Here is a 16,021-nt window from a genome sequence, read left to right as displayed (position 1 = left end):
TTTGGGGGCCACAAAAAGACTCCTTGCAAATTATTGCCAATTTTGCTTCATATAAAGAGTAGCACCATGGCAATCACAAACAGAGTGATCACAAACAGAGGTTAGATTCATCTGTAACCTCTGTAAGCCAGCAACTGGCGATCTAACAGACCTATGGCCCACAAATGATTTTCTAAATATTTCAAATAGAGAAAACCTCCAACTTTGGGCCAGATTCCAAAATTTGCAAGCCACTGAAAGCATTTCAAAGAGAAATTTCCTGTCTTCTCCTCCCCTCTTCAGCCTCTTGAATCCCCATACACACAAAAAACCACCTCTCATGAAGGTGAGGATCCTCTGGAGCAAGGAGAGATGCATGTAAGAGACCATAGTCCACCAGGCAACAAACCTCATCACACTCCATTCCAGAAGCTCCTCTAATTCTCAGGAGTGGCTTTCCAGGGGAACAGGGAGGATGGGGTGGCAAAGTTCTCTCTGCCCATGGTTCTTATGATCTAACTCATTCTGTTGTATGGAAGGAGTGTAGCTCAGGGGGAGAGTAATGCTTTGCATGCAGAATGTCCCCGGTTCAATTCCTGGCACCTCCAAGTAGAACCAGGAGAGATCGCTGCCTGAAGAACTGGAAAGCTGCTGCTAGCTGGTATAAACAGTACTAAGCTAGATGATCTAATGGTTCGACTTAGCATACAGCAGTTGCTTAAGTTGCTATCAGTTCCATCCAATGAAATAAATCACAGAAAAACCATTTAAGAACTGCTGACCTAACTCAGGCATTGGAGTCCAATCCTGTTCTAACTCATATGGGAGTGACTCATGCTGACTTCAAGTGAGTAAACCAGCACTGGAGGAACTGTTCCTTTGTTAAGAAGTGTAGCATAAAGTTCCCCAAACCACTTGACTATTCAAGATCCAAGTAGATGCAACCGCTTTTTGAACAAGGCATATGGGTGTAGGTGACATGTCATCTATCAAAGGCTTAAGTTTCACTCCCATTACTCATCTGCACTATCTTGTAAAACATGTTTCAGCTTATCTGAAATGACATCTCAAATAATACACTGTTAAATTATTTTTACAAATCCAATTTCATGCAACCATGCTGAAATCAATGGCTTATTTTTGCATGCAACCAAGATGGAAACAGAGGCAGGGCCTGATTTATACAGGAGTCACCAGGTCGCACCCAGAAAACCAGTCTTCAGTGTCCAAAGTCAACCCTGAAACATGATCACTTTTCCCTCCCTCAGTCTGGATTTTCTCATACCCTCTCCTTTTCAGAGTATCCCTAGTATGTGACAATCCAGTTTAAGGGAGGGGAACATAGGGGAAGGCAATGGTTGGAGGAGAGCGTCATGTGGACAATGGATAATTAATAGAGGTACAGGAAAGTGACTACCCACATTAAACAAGATTGTGCATGGGCCCTTGCATTTAGGGACAGCATTTCTAAATCATGGAGTACAGCTTCTCAGCAGTTAAAAATACTATATTTCTCTTTTTGAAAGGTTATCAAGTGGTCAGAGAAAGTGTTTAGTGAGCTGAAAACTTGCCTCTTCATCAGCATAGACTCAGTCTAAATTTTACTTTAATCACATGGCCACCAATCACATCTGGGTTGTCATTGCTTTTCAGTATCAAGAGTGGACCCATTTTCATTGGGACTGTCACATGCAAGGAGGGAAGGTTTAACCAGAAGCATCTCAATGGGGGGACAGGGAGCCACTACACTAGCTTTCTTTGCAGATAGGTTGCTGTTACATATCAGAAAGGGGAGGGGAAGCAACAGGGAGGTGAGCATGGTGCTAATGCACTGGCAGGAGCCCAGGATTGGTGTCGCCAATGCATTTGTATCAATGCTGAACTCCCCACTTCCTCACCCCTACCATGTTCCCTTCCAGAAAGCAACAGTAGCCAAGCTGCTTTCCAGGTAGACATTATTCTTCATTACTCACATCCCAGGTGTTATCCAAGTGAGGCCTTTGACACTCACAGGACCAGGTTCCATGCAATGTTCAGTGTATTTTCCAGTAGATTCACTTGGCAGGAGAAAATACCATTCTGCAGTTTGAGTATGGTGTCAATGTGATTATCCATAGCTGAAGTGGTACCCATGAAAATGAGATTTGGGTCTCTTGCAACAAATCCATAATGGCTGCATTCTCATAGGCAGTAAAAGAATTGTTAGGAAGGGGTTGGACAATGACGATAGAAGCAGACAGATCAGCAGCATATAAAAAAACCAACCACTTTAACTATCTAATTTACAGGAACTATCTATCCCAGCCAGATGTTCATATGTATGGAGGTGTGTGAAATCTGCCCCTGCACAACTCTATCCAGTAATGTTGACAAGTATATGGCAAGATAATGCTTATTCCTCAGATTATGTCCTAGTAAAGTGCTTACCAGACGTCACTCTGCAAGTTGAATAGTAAATCTTTCTTACCCTGATGAAAAGGATCTTTTCTCCAACTCTGTATCTTCCTTGCGAAAGACGCTCCACACAAAATTTACTAGGGCATTTACAAGGAGGATCTTCGGAAATATGTTTGACCTTTGAAGAAAAAAAAAGAGGGGGGAAGTTATCATTTTAAAGTGTTAAGTGCACTACAGTACCATTAGGACAGATTATATTCAACTGTATCTTTCCCCCCAGCTCCTAAACCAAGCAGCTGCTCTTTCTCATTTAGTTGTTCTACTCATGACATCACTACCCTGCAGTGTTCATACTGTGACAGAAAGGTAGGTGCTTTTCATTGGAGGCTGGTCCATCCAAGCAACTGTGACACGGCTGCACCAGGCTCAGAATGCCCTCAGTCAGCCCCCACCTGCCTGCCTCCTTATTTACAACTAGTCTAGGGGTGGCACTGTCTGTCAAACTCCTTAGTCTCGCTGTTGCTCTTGTAGAACTCAGAATGGAGGCAGAAGGATGGGGACAAAACCAAAATTAGTTCCACCTTTTCTTGGCTCTATAGTTGCCTTCCTCCAGTGGCAGACATTGGGGGCTCAAATTTCAGAAGCATGCTGAGCAACACCCAAAATCCAGCACCTTCCCCCAACCTCCTGTGCTCCATTCTAAACCATAATTGCAGCATCTCTTGCAGCACCCATGAGGCTCGGTGCCTAGTGAACTGAAACCGGTCGCGCGCCCCTAAGTCCTCCTCTGCTTCCTCCTTACCGGTTTCAGTGAGCACCAGACTCCACTGATGCTCTTAATTAAATCCACCTGCTTCATTCCCTCACTCAATCCATACTTACAAAAAACTTACACCCATCATTTCCAATAACAGAGGGCTGCCGCAATAGGAGGCAATCACCTAACCACAGCTTCTTCTTCCACCATATCACCTTCACTCTGAGGTTACTCAGCAAGCAGCAGTCAGAGACTCCAGGCCTCATTCCGCTGTGGAGTAACCTCAATGAAGTTCCAGCCTACAGTCTGGGAAACCCTGAACTTCGACTTGTATAACCTTGTTGCTACTAATACATGCAAACTGCTAGGTTCTTCTCCCAAGGGGTGCTGTGGGTGTGCCACTGTACCCTGCAGTATTAATGCTGATAATGGACACAGTCTATGAGCTCTACTCATTTTATGCTCCTCGGTTGTTGTGAAAGAAACAATCTGAATGTGATACCATCATGGGGAAAGTGCTTGCCGAGTTTAAATTGAGTTGCTGTCCTTACATACTGTAGCAGCATGTCAGGGAATGGTGGAAGCGATGGGCCCGATGATGGTGTGGTGATGTGTGCGAGGGAAAACTGCTAACTGAATTCTCCCTTTACTGCTTAAGTTATCCTTTTATGTTGCATTCTTCCTATGATGAGTCCTATGCTGGTGTAGTAATGCAGCACATGTAGAATGGCAACTTAATGTACATAGAAAGCCAGATCTGGATAATATAGCATGGGAAAGTGTTTTTCATGTGGCCAGCATCATGTTTAAAATAATTTAATGAAAGTATTGGAGTGGCCTAAATCAAAGATGTTTTGATATAAACCCATATTTAAATAAAGTGTTTGCTAAATATAAACCTAATATATATGTAAATCAGAAGTGAGAATGAAAGCTGCTAATTGTATTCTCCATTTACTGCTCAAATGATTCATTTGCATTGCATTTTACCTGTGAAAGCTGGTCTGGTGATCCACCCATACCAATCCATTTTGGGAACCACTACTACCATGTTTCCCTGAAAATAAGACACTTATATTTATTTTTTCTCAAGAAGACAGACTATGGCTTATTTTCAGGGGATGCCTTATTTTTTATTACGCATCCAGCCTTGCCTCTTCCTTGGTGCCCTCCAGTACTGCACCTATCACTATGGTTTATTTTCGGGGTATGGCTTATATTGCGCAAATGCTTAGAAATCCTGCTACAGCTTATTTTATGGGTATGTCTTATTTTTGGGGAAACAGGGTATAAGAGATACGGTTAAGGTGCATTAACATTTAGTACATCTTGAACTTGTTGGTGAAATGCAAGAAGCACAGGCATCACTGCCAAAGAGCAGATCTGGTTGAGTGAACTCTAATTTGACATTCAGGTATTACTGCTATTTTATATCTAACCTTAACACTGACAAGTGCACACATAAAGTAATTTCCACACAATGTAGTTCTCTAGGAGGAAAGTTGACCTAATGTGTTGGTGTCAAATGAAGCAAAATGCAAGGCACACTTTCTAAAGATTTCATCCACCCCAGAGACCTTTGGAGATCTAGTTCAGAAGCCAACAGTCTGTGAAGCGAGACTGAGAGCAGAGGAAAGATGCTGTTAGCATAACTACTGGTGAAAGATTGACTTTTACATTTTCTTAGAAAGGGTTATTTATAACATCACAGATCATAGGAAAGCCTTTCTGGTCAGACGAAAGGCTACTTAGTTCAGCATCTTGCCTCAGACAATTGCCAACCATATGTCTCTGTGAAGTTTACAAGCAAATAAGTCACATTATGATGTTATCTTGTATATTTTAATAGCTTTCCAAAAGATTATAGAAATTCTGTGTGTTCGGGAAAAGTGTTTATCCTTCCTGTAATATCAAAATACTGTGCATGTATGAAGAGTGCTTGACAATTATTATTATTTATTCAACATATTTTAACCTACTACCCATCAATATCAGGGTGGGATACAATCATGAAAATTTAAAAGGAAAACACATAAACTCACAAGCCAAAAATCACAACCAATTTGGTAGCAGCAAAACAGTAAAAAAAAAAAACCTGCCTGATAATTAGATCACCATAAATGTCTGCTGGGATAAGTAGGTCTTCCACTAGCATCAGAGTTGGGGCCAGTCATATCTCAAGAGGTAGAGCAGCAAAGCACATGTCAATTCTTACTGGACTGACCCATTTGCTGCATGTCTTTTGCTTAGTCCTGTTTGCCACTCCCTGCAGGGATTTTCAGACCGAAATTTAATAAGTTTCATTACCTAGCTGAAGTCTGGTTACTCAGCTGTAGTGCATGATGTCATTCATGACTTCGCTTTAAACACCGACGGCTTTCACTGACTTTGGGCTCTTCAAGTGTGAAGGTATTTGTCTTGTCACCAAAATGGGAGTTTATGTTTTAAAAGAAGACTTAGTAGCTCTTTCTTTCTGTTAGATTGAACCAGAAATGGGAGGCAGGTGGGCTGTTCTAGGATATTGAGAGTTCAGAACATTGGGTGGCCAGTTGTGCATTGCCCAAAATGAGGACACCAGTTTGCAAAAGGCATTTTTGTTTATAGACACAAATTCAGAAATATTTACTATACCTTTCTAAAAAAAACTGAAATAGACTGCATCTCTTAGTAGGGAAAGCATCAGTCACAGGTGTGCCTGCTCAGTCTGCTGACCGGGTTGGTGGGCAAGTTCAAGTCTCCTGCTCTCCCTTCTTTTGGTTTCTTGCCTTTAATTAAGTTTTGGACTGGATGGCCATTAAATAGAAGACACCTTCAATTATAGAATTGTCCTCTGGCAACCTTTCAAAATAGAGGAATATCCTCTGTAAAGTGGGGCCCATGACCACTCTGGATGCCATGCAGACAGTGCTATGTTGGATTCCTTCTAATGGTCTGAACAAAGAACTTTCAACACTTGAAAATTTGAGCCTGGTTCCCCTCCCCATTACATCCAAGCAATGAAGAAAATTGTTCCAGACCTAGTACTTAAAATGGACACATGTGCACATTCATCGTACAAAGTCTTAAGACAGCAGACACTGAAATGGGGGCACGTGTTCTTCAGTCTTCAGCTAATCAACCTGATGAATTTCTTGATGATACTAAACTGGACATATGAATCCAACATTTTTTCAAAGGGAAATGGCATTGCATGATTGCATGAGCCCCTCCTTCTGTTCAAATAGCTTCCATTGCCAACCAGAGCCTCCAATCATTCCTATTCCCAAGTCCTCCTAATTTCACTAGCCTCAAAAGGATGGAAAACACATGAACTGAGTCTCTGCATGATCAGTTTTCCAACAAAGATCTGCTACATGCTGGAGGGTCTTTGACGGAGAAGCGGGGGGGGGGGGGGCTCTCTCACCCACTATTGTAGCAGCATCAAAACAATTCTTGAGGATTTTTCCCGCTTGCCTATTGCTATTTTGCCTTAGAAGAGCAACAGAAAGTAAAAACCAAACAAAGCATGAAGACTTTCACTCTGCTCTTGTCATTGTTATTTCCCCAAACCCACAGCAATATTACTGTGAGGAAATCTAGAAAGAAGATGCCTTTTGGAGGTTGGGATTCAGTCTTGCTGTAACTTTGTGCCTGAAGCATGTAGAGGCTGCTGTAAAATTTTCACCTATGTTAATTTACACCAGAGACATCTTTGTTGGAATTTATAAAATAGTTTTGTGTTTGCGTTTTGCTGATATTCTGTAAATTAAAGGGGGTCACTTAAATCAGACTTCATAAGCTCTTTTTTCTCCTTTTTTCTTCACCCACAGGAATTGCGGTCACCTCTTCTATGCTTTGTCTCAGTGCTTCTCTGGCAGCCACAGTGAAAGACTTTGAGGAGTTAAAGAACCAGGAAGGGGAGGGAGGGATGCTAAACCTAACCAAGTTTGCATTTCAGCAAATTACATTTCACAAGCACTGTTAAATACACCAAATTCCATCTGTTCATTGTAGCTCAGGAGTGGCACAGGGGCTTTCAAGGAGCGCTTTGTAACTCCCAGGTGGCACATCCACCATGTGATATAGGAGTTGCCATAGCAACAAGTGCTTTTTTAGAGTACATTTTTTACTTTCCTGTTTAACCCTTGGTTGTTCCTATTCAGGTCCGTTGTAATTTTTCCATAAAGAGTGAAAAGTGAATGTTACTGCATAGGTTAAATGCACCAATGAACTGCAGTCATAAAGTCTCAGGTTCAATCATCCTCAGCATCTCCAGTTAAAAGCATTTGAGGTAGCAGGGTTGGAAAGATATTTGCTTGGGACTTTGAAGCCGCAGCCAGTCACATTCATAATATGGATCTGATCTTATCATGTAATGCCCCTTCTTAAACCCCCTTCTTAAGCCTTCCTCTGTTCCCAGATCCAGGCTCCTTCTCTTTACCTTTAAAGTTGCTCTGCGACCTTCCTTTCTCCTCACCTCCCTGCTCTTATATCACAATACCTGTGACATTTAGTCTTCCGGTTGGTCCACCTTCAAGTGTTCACACACTGGCATGTAATTGCACTGCCTTACAGCAATGTGTGTATGTGTATGTGTTTTAAGCATATATCAGTATTGTTATCAGTCTGAATGGTCAGTCTGAGGGATTCTCAGAGTCCTTTCCAATTCTTGGGTTCCCGGATCTGTGGATCTTTGCCAAACCAGTCCCTTTCCTTAGGCAATGGTTGCGACTAACTAGTTAAGCACCATGATTAACGTAACCAAAGAAATTGCTCTGTGCCATGGAAAAAATGGATGGGCCTTCACTCCCACACCTAGCTGCTAGGTAGAGAGGAACAACTGCAAGAGTGGGTGGGTGATCTAGGGAGAAAGCAGGTTGGAAGCTAGACACAGAGACATATTTGCTTTGTGCTACATACAAAACTGTGACTGGTGGAAAAGCAAGATCCGGCATCCCCAAACTTCGGCCCTCCAGATGTTTTGGACTACAATTCCCATCTTCCCCAAACACTTGTCCTGTTAGCTAGGGATCATGGGAGTTGTAGGCCAAAACATCTGGAGGGCCGCAGTTTGGGGATGCCTGAGCAAGATCTTTTGGGGTATTAATGCTATGCTCCCTCCATCTTATGCTCAGGTTGTGTAAATATATCCTAAAGACACCATAGTCTCTGATGACCTTCATTCCAAGGAAACTAAACCTGGAACCCACGGATCCCCTCACTGTTCAGAGATTTGGGGTGGGGAGATTCATCTAACCAGCCGCATCAGCAGAACCCCTCCTTCCCCAAAGCCCCCACATACCTCCTGAAATTGGCTCTGGCAGAGTTGGGAAAGCTGCCTGAACAGCACATGGCAGGAGGGGGGATTTGTATCATCTGGCAAGCTGGAACGCTTGCACAGACAAAACGATTGGAAAGGTGTGACATTGAATTCCACCCAGAGGGTTTATTCAGCTGATTCATACTCATGGACTAGGCCCACAAAAATCTATCAGAATTAAGTTAAACATGGCCAGCTTGAGGCCACTCATTTCAACAAGTCTACTTTGAGAATGATTCAGCCAGATACAACCCATTGCATGGTGTATCTTTCACAGGCTTCAGTATTCACATGGTAGAACATCTGTGCACTTTAAGCTATTATAAAAAGGCTTTTAGTCATGTTTTCTGTCCCTCATCCCATATTATTTCTCTGCTGAACTGGTTCTTCATTTTCACTTGCTTTATTTTTCTTTCCTCACCATTTTCTCCAAATACCATTGCTTACCTTGCCGTATATCCTTGCACAAAATAAACTACAAACCATATATATATCAAAAGCACGCAAAATTACACAAATGCTACTTTTCTGCATAACATGTTGCACATAGAATTTGAATTTCCTTAGTGAAGTATGTAAGTGAGGAATAGAAATTACTGTACTGGCTGTGACTTGCTCCAAAGAATCCCAGTTCAAAATCCATAGTGCCATTTAGATGGGGAGTTGGTTATATATCATTTCCCAATATTCTTTAACCTTCTTGCATTCCCACCAAAGATATATAATGAATTGGAAAAAAGTTGGGGGGAAAACCTTTGTTAAAAAACCAGAATCTTTCCTGCTTGGAATGTCAGGTCATGATATAAGAGAGGGAAATTGGAGATTGTTTATGTATGCAACAACAGCAGCAAGAATTTTATTAGCACAAGTAGGGAAAACAGAGAAAATGGCAACAAAGGAAGAATGGCAAGCTAAGCTTATGGACAACGCGGAACTGGCTAAGCTGACAGAGAGGATACATGAAAGAGACAACATTGATTTCAAAAAAGAGTGGTAACCATTTATAAACTATATAAAAAGACAGTATAAAGATTTGGACTCATTGGCAGGTTTTGACTAAACTTTCACAACTATATACAGTAAGAGGCAAAATCAGCAGGGTATTGAATTTATTTAATAAATCAATATAGAAATACGGGGGAAGCCAAATAGGGGGGAGGGGAGAAATATGGAAATATAAATTATTCAATTAAGATTTGTGGAAAATTTGTTGTTATAATTTGAAAATTCAATAAAAATTATTTTTAAAAACTAATAGATGGGGAGTTGGCACCGTAACCTTTCCAGACTAGCTCTCAGTAAACCACTCCATAACAAGTGCTATTAACTAACTTCTTGAAGAGCAGACGTTACTTCAAACAGAGGATAGTTAATGGTTACCCTTCTTTTATCCAGTGCATCGCTATACCTTACCAAGAGTGGGAGAGGGAGACTCCCTGCCCGTCACCTGTCGAGAAAGGTGTGTTGCATGAGGCCTGCTGATGCACACTTACCGCGTCATCCAGAAGTTTCCCTGTGCTCTTTTTGCCAGGCGACTTTGAGGGGGACGGGGAGGGGGACGGAAGAGGGGTCGAAAGTGTTTCTTCTTGCTCAATCTCTTTCTCCAGTTTTATTAATCCAGGAGGCTCTACGCCAAACCTTTGAATGCAGAAGGTTACCAGTGCTTACAAAACCAGTTCCAACAGGTTACAAATAGTAGTTACATTGCCTTATGAAAAGTGTAAAAAAACTAAAATCATTATAACAGTATTTGATTTCACGCTTTACCCTACCTCCAGTATTAGAGCCGAGCAACACTCTTGGAGCACGCTCTTTGCTCTAATAGACCCTCCAAGTGTCCTTATTTTCCAGGGACGCCCCTGATTCAGAGAAGCCATCCCGGTTTCTGATTTGACCCCAGAATGTCCCGCTTTTCCTTAGGGTGTCCCTATTTTCATTGGAGGGTATGGAGTTATCCAACCCCGAGCCGTCTGAAAGTAATCCCATATAGGGAATTTTTTTTTAAAAAAAGTTTAATGTTTTATTATGTTATTATATATGTTGGAAGCTGCCCAGAGTGCTAGGGCAAGCCAATAGCATGTGTGGGGTATAAATAGTAAAATTATCCTTATGGAATGGGACGTCCCTATTTTCATTGAAGAAATGTTGGTGGCTCAAGGTGACATACATGGTCCTCCCTGCTCTCCATATTATCAGCACAACACCCTGAGGTAAATTAGGCTAAGAGACAGTGACTGCGCCTTCATGGCTGAGTGGAGATTTGAGCTCTGGTTCTCCCAGGCCCTAGTCCAGGCATCCCCAAACTCGGCCCTCCAGATGTTTTGGACTACAATTCCCATCATCCTTGACCACTGATCCTGTTAGCTAGGGATCATCGGAGTTGTAGGCCAAAACATCTGGAGGGCTGCAGTTTGGGGGTACCTGCCCTAGTCCACCCTGTATACCACACTGGCTAGTCTTTCTGACTAGCATTTTTTTTTACAGCTTTTGATTATATTACATTTGAATAAAGCTAGCAGGCTACCACACCACAGAAGCAGGTTCTCTTTTAGACAGTCTCCTATTTTATGGAAAACCAGTGAAAACTTACAGCAGCAGTAGAAAAAGATATTCTGGAGGCAAAGAAAGGGGGGGGGAAACAGATTCTTCATGGGAGTCTCCTCATCTCATGTGCATGAGCAGTTAAAGGGAAATGCAGAAAATTCAACGGACACCTGTAGCTCCATTTGTAGAAGCTGCCTTGTACCAGCTACTTGTCCTTCTAGCCCAGCATTGCCTACTGTGACCGGCAGAGCCTTGGTTGTCCACACTCAGGCAGAGGTCTTTCCCTGCTGCTTAATGCTTAATGGATATGCTACAGATTGAGTTCTGGGTCTTCTGCAGTCAAAACATGTTTTCTCTTTCTGAGCTACAGTTCTTTCTCTGATTGAGTGCCCAGAATCATAAACAAAAGGGGGAAAGGGGGCACAAGAAGGGAATGTTCTTTTTTGATCAACAGGAGAATGGCTATAGCTCAGTTTTGCATGTGGAAGTTCAATCCTCAGGTAGGACTGGAAAAAGACCCCTGCCTGAAATCCTAGAGAGCCACTGCCAGTCAGTGCAGACAATACTGAGCTAGATGGAACAATGGTTTGATTCAGTATAAGGCAGCTTCCTATGTTCCAATATGATGGAGAAAACATAGCATTTTATAACCTTAGCTACAACCCTCTGATACTAAGCTGTAAAATAGTGACGTGATTAGGCCTGGGTCCTCTTGTCCAAAACTAGCACTCTATCTCTTACATTTTAAAATTATACCCCCATTGCCCAATTTTTTTTTAATAAACTACTCAAACAATGAAAATAGATACGTTCTGCTGGGACATGAGAAACCTCCCATGGTATAAAAACAAAAGACTCAATGCGCAGAGAGGATTGCTACCACTATGGTTCAAATTTTATGAACATGTTTTTTGACCCTTGAGGGGAAAAATAGAGAAACCGACAAGTGAAATCATACTGGGTTGTAGTAGCTGCTAGCTGGTCCCTTCTGTTTAATGAAATATCAGCCCAGGCTGGCGCAAACACCTATATATATAATCCATTGACTTCCTGTCTGTCTGCAGATGCTGACAGGCTGTAAATCACTCAGTTCCCACTGGGCCCTGGCTCTACACCTGCATGCAACCTTACTCATCAGATGTAGCTCTTGTGCTCTTTTAAGGAATGCAGATACTTCCCCCCCCTGCATCTTTACACAATCTGACCTACCACATTTTTCATACTCCAGAGTAGATGGATTTAAATGTTTCCCCCGCTGTCCAGCCACAATCCTTCCTTCTCAGAAACAAAACACAAACTTTTTCCAGCTCCTTTAACTTGGTAGAACTAAATCCACACATGATTGTATATGGGAGAAGCACTAAAAGGAAATGTAATTTTGACGTCGAACTGACAACGCAAAATCCATCTACTCATCTCACGCAATTAGATCAGTCAGTTCTTCGTTGCTTTCAATGGCTGATAGCACAATGCTATTTTGTAAACCACCTTTTATGCACAAGGGAACTTGGGTGCCAGTATTTCACTTCATGCCATGCTTTCAAGACTCTCAGAAGCAGCATGATTCTCAGAGAATGAAATGAGGGATAGGGCTTTCCTGTCCCCTGAGTTCTCTTATATGTGCCAGATGACTTAGTAGAGTGGTAAGGACATTGGCTGGTCACAAACAATGACTGATCCATTATTTCAGATGACCCAAATATATCATCATCAACAACATCATCATCATCTTGTTACTATTTACACATCAACAGCAGCCCAATCATCCCAATGGAATGAGAACTTGACTCAGTTATATAGCAAAAACAGCATCAGTTATTAAATGTTTCAGCTTGAATAAAAAATAATCTGGTTTGGAAAGACCTGCTCTAATTTTAATTTGTTTTCATACTGGTTTCCTTGCCTTGGTTTAAAGATGGCAGACAACCATATTAAAGGAGGCTTGATTGTTTTTGCTTGAACAACTGTCCACAATAAGCTCCTGTGCAGCCTCGGGTGGACATCTGTCTTGATCGTGGCCAATATAAATTTGCTGAAGCCATCATTTTCTCAATAGCTGCTGCTGCTGTCGAAAATGCAAATATTGCTCAGTTCCTCAAATACTTCTGCCTACCTTGCAGCAATCCGTCCAAGTTCGAGCAAACAAAGGCACACTTCTCTGGGCTGCTTGTGGAGGACTGAAAAAAATAAGAAGAGACAGAAAGTACTTACAAAAGAGATGTTTTATGTATCTGAGTAATGTACCAGTCTGTTTGCTGGTCCGGAACCTCAAGGCCCCGGCCCTGAACTCTTGACACAGAAACACAATCAAATAAAGAATGGCTATGTTGCTGCTATCTTAGAAGTAGTTCTACTCTCGTACAGAGGTGAGAGTGGTTCTTTTAAGAAGACACTTGATGAGACACATGGGTGTTTCACCTAGAAAGTCCTCTTTCTTGCCTCCAGCCCTAGAGTTGTATCTAAGGCTCAATGTGCATAATTTCCCTTTTCTCTTCATGTGCCCCCCTTCTTCTCCAGAAGAGTGTGAGTGCTCGTTGGGGACAGGAGAGGGAAAGGAAGTTCAGTTGCACACACAGAAATCTGCTGCACCAGGGGAGCTGCGGATATGGTCCCTATGGTTTATTTCTTATGCAAATTTATGCAGATGATTATCAGTGCAATCCTAGACATTTCTACTCGAAACTGAATTCAACTGAGATTAATTAGGATCATTCCTAGATAAATGGGTGTAGGAATGCAGTCCAATGGCTTAGCTAATACATAAAATCATATTATTAAGATTCTTTAAAGTAAAAAATGGTGATTCCTTAAAGATGTTTTTAAGACAAAAGAAAGGCTGTTATAAGCTATATTTTCAGAATGAGTTAATATAATAAAAGATTTTGAGGCAGGGTGGGATTAGCAGAATTGACACCCCATTTATTTATTTTTATTGCATCAAAGATAATAATGAGAAAAAATATTCTGAACAGGCAATGTTTCTTTCCACATGCAACCTAAACTTGTTGTTGAACATCAATAGATATCTGGGGCACTCAGCAGAATTGTTTTTTCTTGAATCCAAATAATATTTATTTGATGATATATACATTTTTGGGTACTGCGTGTTAAACTGAATGAGACAGTAGAATTTTGGTCTGTTGCTAGAAGCATGGGGGCAATCTCTTTATCTAATATTCACTCAAATAAAAAAGTAAAGCTAGCATCTGCATGAAACAAACAATCCTAGCATATCCGCAAGAAATGCTTACAGGAAGAATGGTAAACCTGTGTCCCTCCAGATGTTGTTGAACTCAACTTTCATCAGTCCCAGACAGCATGACCAATAGGCAGGAATGATGGAAGTCCAACAACATCTGGATGGCCACAGATTTCCCCAGAGTATCCTTATCTCAGATTTATGGTTGACCAAATACAGGCCATTTTAAAAACATATTGGGGGCACTCAACTAGAAAGGAAGCATATTAAAGATAGGATGTATTGAATGAATAATTTTTTTGCCAATTTAGTTTATTTATATGTAAAATAGACCCAATGAAATGAATGGGTCTAGTCTGCGTAGGACTGGCATTGGGTACAACTCTTAATCAACAACTTGTACAAGTAGCTGATATATTATCATCTTAGAGGTGCTTTAGGGGTCTATGGAGAATAAATTGGTGTTCTAAGGACATTATTATTATTATTATTATTATTATTATTATTATTATTATTAGCATCATCATCATCCTACACTTGGGGGAACCCAATAATGAGAGAAAATCTGGACTTCATATGACATGCTAGTAATCATTTGAAATATGCACAACTGGTTGCATGTATATCCTTCAGGTAATTCACCAAATTCAGATTTCAAGGGAAAGAGTCATTATTAACTTCTTCATCGATGGAGCTAATTGACAATATTTGAAAAGCAATACTTTAACAATCATCAGACAGCAATATATAAAAAATATTTCATATCTCCACTGCATTGTCTGACCAAAATGCTCTAGCAAGGGGGAAATACACACACACACACACACACACACACACACACACACACACACACCTATAGTCCCTTCACACATTATTAGTGTGTAATGCAGTGGTTCTCAAAGGGTGTGGTGTGCCATATCAAACAACCGTGTTTCTTCTGTGGTGTGACGCACGACCATGCTGAAATCAAGTGGCTCCCATCCCACAATGGTCAGGTACAAATGGGGGGATTTATTCTAAAAAATTAGATATGCTTACTTGTGTGGTTAAATCTACTAAAGTAAGAGTTCATCCATAGGTATAGTCCTCCACGGTTTGAACTCCACAAGATTTGATACGCTGGAGCAATCACACCACAAGAAACCACAAAGTTTTGAAACTTGTTGTGAGATATCCAGACGTGTCCTATTAATTTATTTTAATGATGCCGCATTTGAAGACATGACATAGTGCAGAATGATGAGACAACTGAACAGGCGAGAGACAGTTTCTGCCAGAGCTTTGCTTCTCTGATGAAAAGGAATGTGCTGCTGTGCAGCTGGTTCACATATTCCAGACACATTTCATGCATTTCATGACGAAGAATGTGAGAGAGTGAAATCATTGTTAGAGCATGAGAGACAATGCAGGCACTAACCAACTATTTAAAAATACCAAGTATCTGGTGAAGTGATAAGAGTATGCTGATACGTTAAAAGCAAAATTGCTAGCATTCCTGAGGTCAGTACCGACAGGGGTATGCATGTGAAACTTGGAGGGAGGAGTTCTAAATGATACAATAAGTGCTGCAGAGTGTAACTGAATTCTTTTCTGGAAACAGAATTGCTGTTTGCACATGCATTTGCCAACATCATCATGGGTCTATAGCACTGCTATTGGTTCCATACTAATGCCAACGCTAATGTAATGAGGGAGTTACATGGGACACACTACTCAAAGCCTGCATCTTCTTAAGAGTTCATCATATTTTAGATGGCGACCCACCCCCTCGCATGCACACTGGTGCAGCTGGTGTACACTTACGGCCTACAATAATTTCTCCCCAAGAATCAGTCTGCATTAACCA

At 41.3% G+C, this 16,021-nt stretch overlaps 1 protein-coding gene across 1 annotated transcript in view; it reads right to left on the bottom strand.

Moving 5' to 3' along the window:
* Nucleotides 1-16,021, bottom strand: part of GAS2 (growth arrest specific 2) — a 124,835-nt gene that overhangs the window by 36,497 nt on the left and 72,317 nt on the right. Inside the window, exons 5-7 of the mRNA XM_035117548.2 lie at nucleotides 13,090-13,153; nucleotides 9,926-10,070; nucleotides 2,447-2,554 (exon numbers count right to left, since the gene is read on the bottom strand). Of these exons, the coding sequence (XP_034973439.1) occupies nucleotides 2,447-2,554; nucleotides 9,926-10,070; nucleotides 13,090-13,153 (317 nt within the window). The remainder of the gene's footprint in view (nucleotides 1-2,446; nucleotides 2,555-9,925; nucleotides 10,071-13,089; nucleotides 13,154-16,021) is intronic.

The sequence above is a fragment of the Zootoca vivipara genome, chromosome 1, assembly GCF_963506605.1.
Source record: "Zootoca vivipara chromosome 1, rZooViv1.1, whole genome shotgun sequence".
NCBI classification, from domain to species: Eukaryota; Metazoa; Chordata; class Lepidosauria; order Squamata; family Lacertidae; genus Zootoca; species Zootoca vivipara.
The sequence above is the reverse complement of the archived record's forward strand: the minus strand, read 5'-3'. Positions and strand labels throughout refer to the sequence as shown.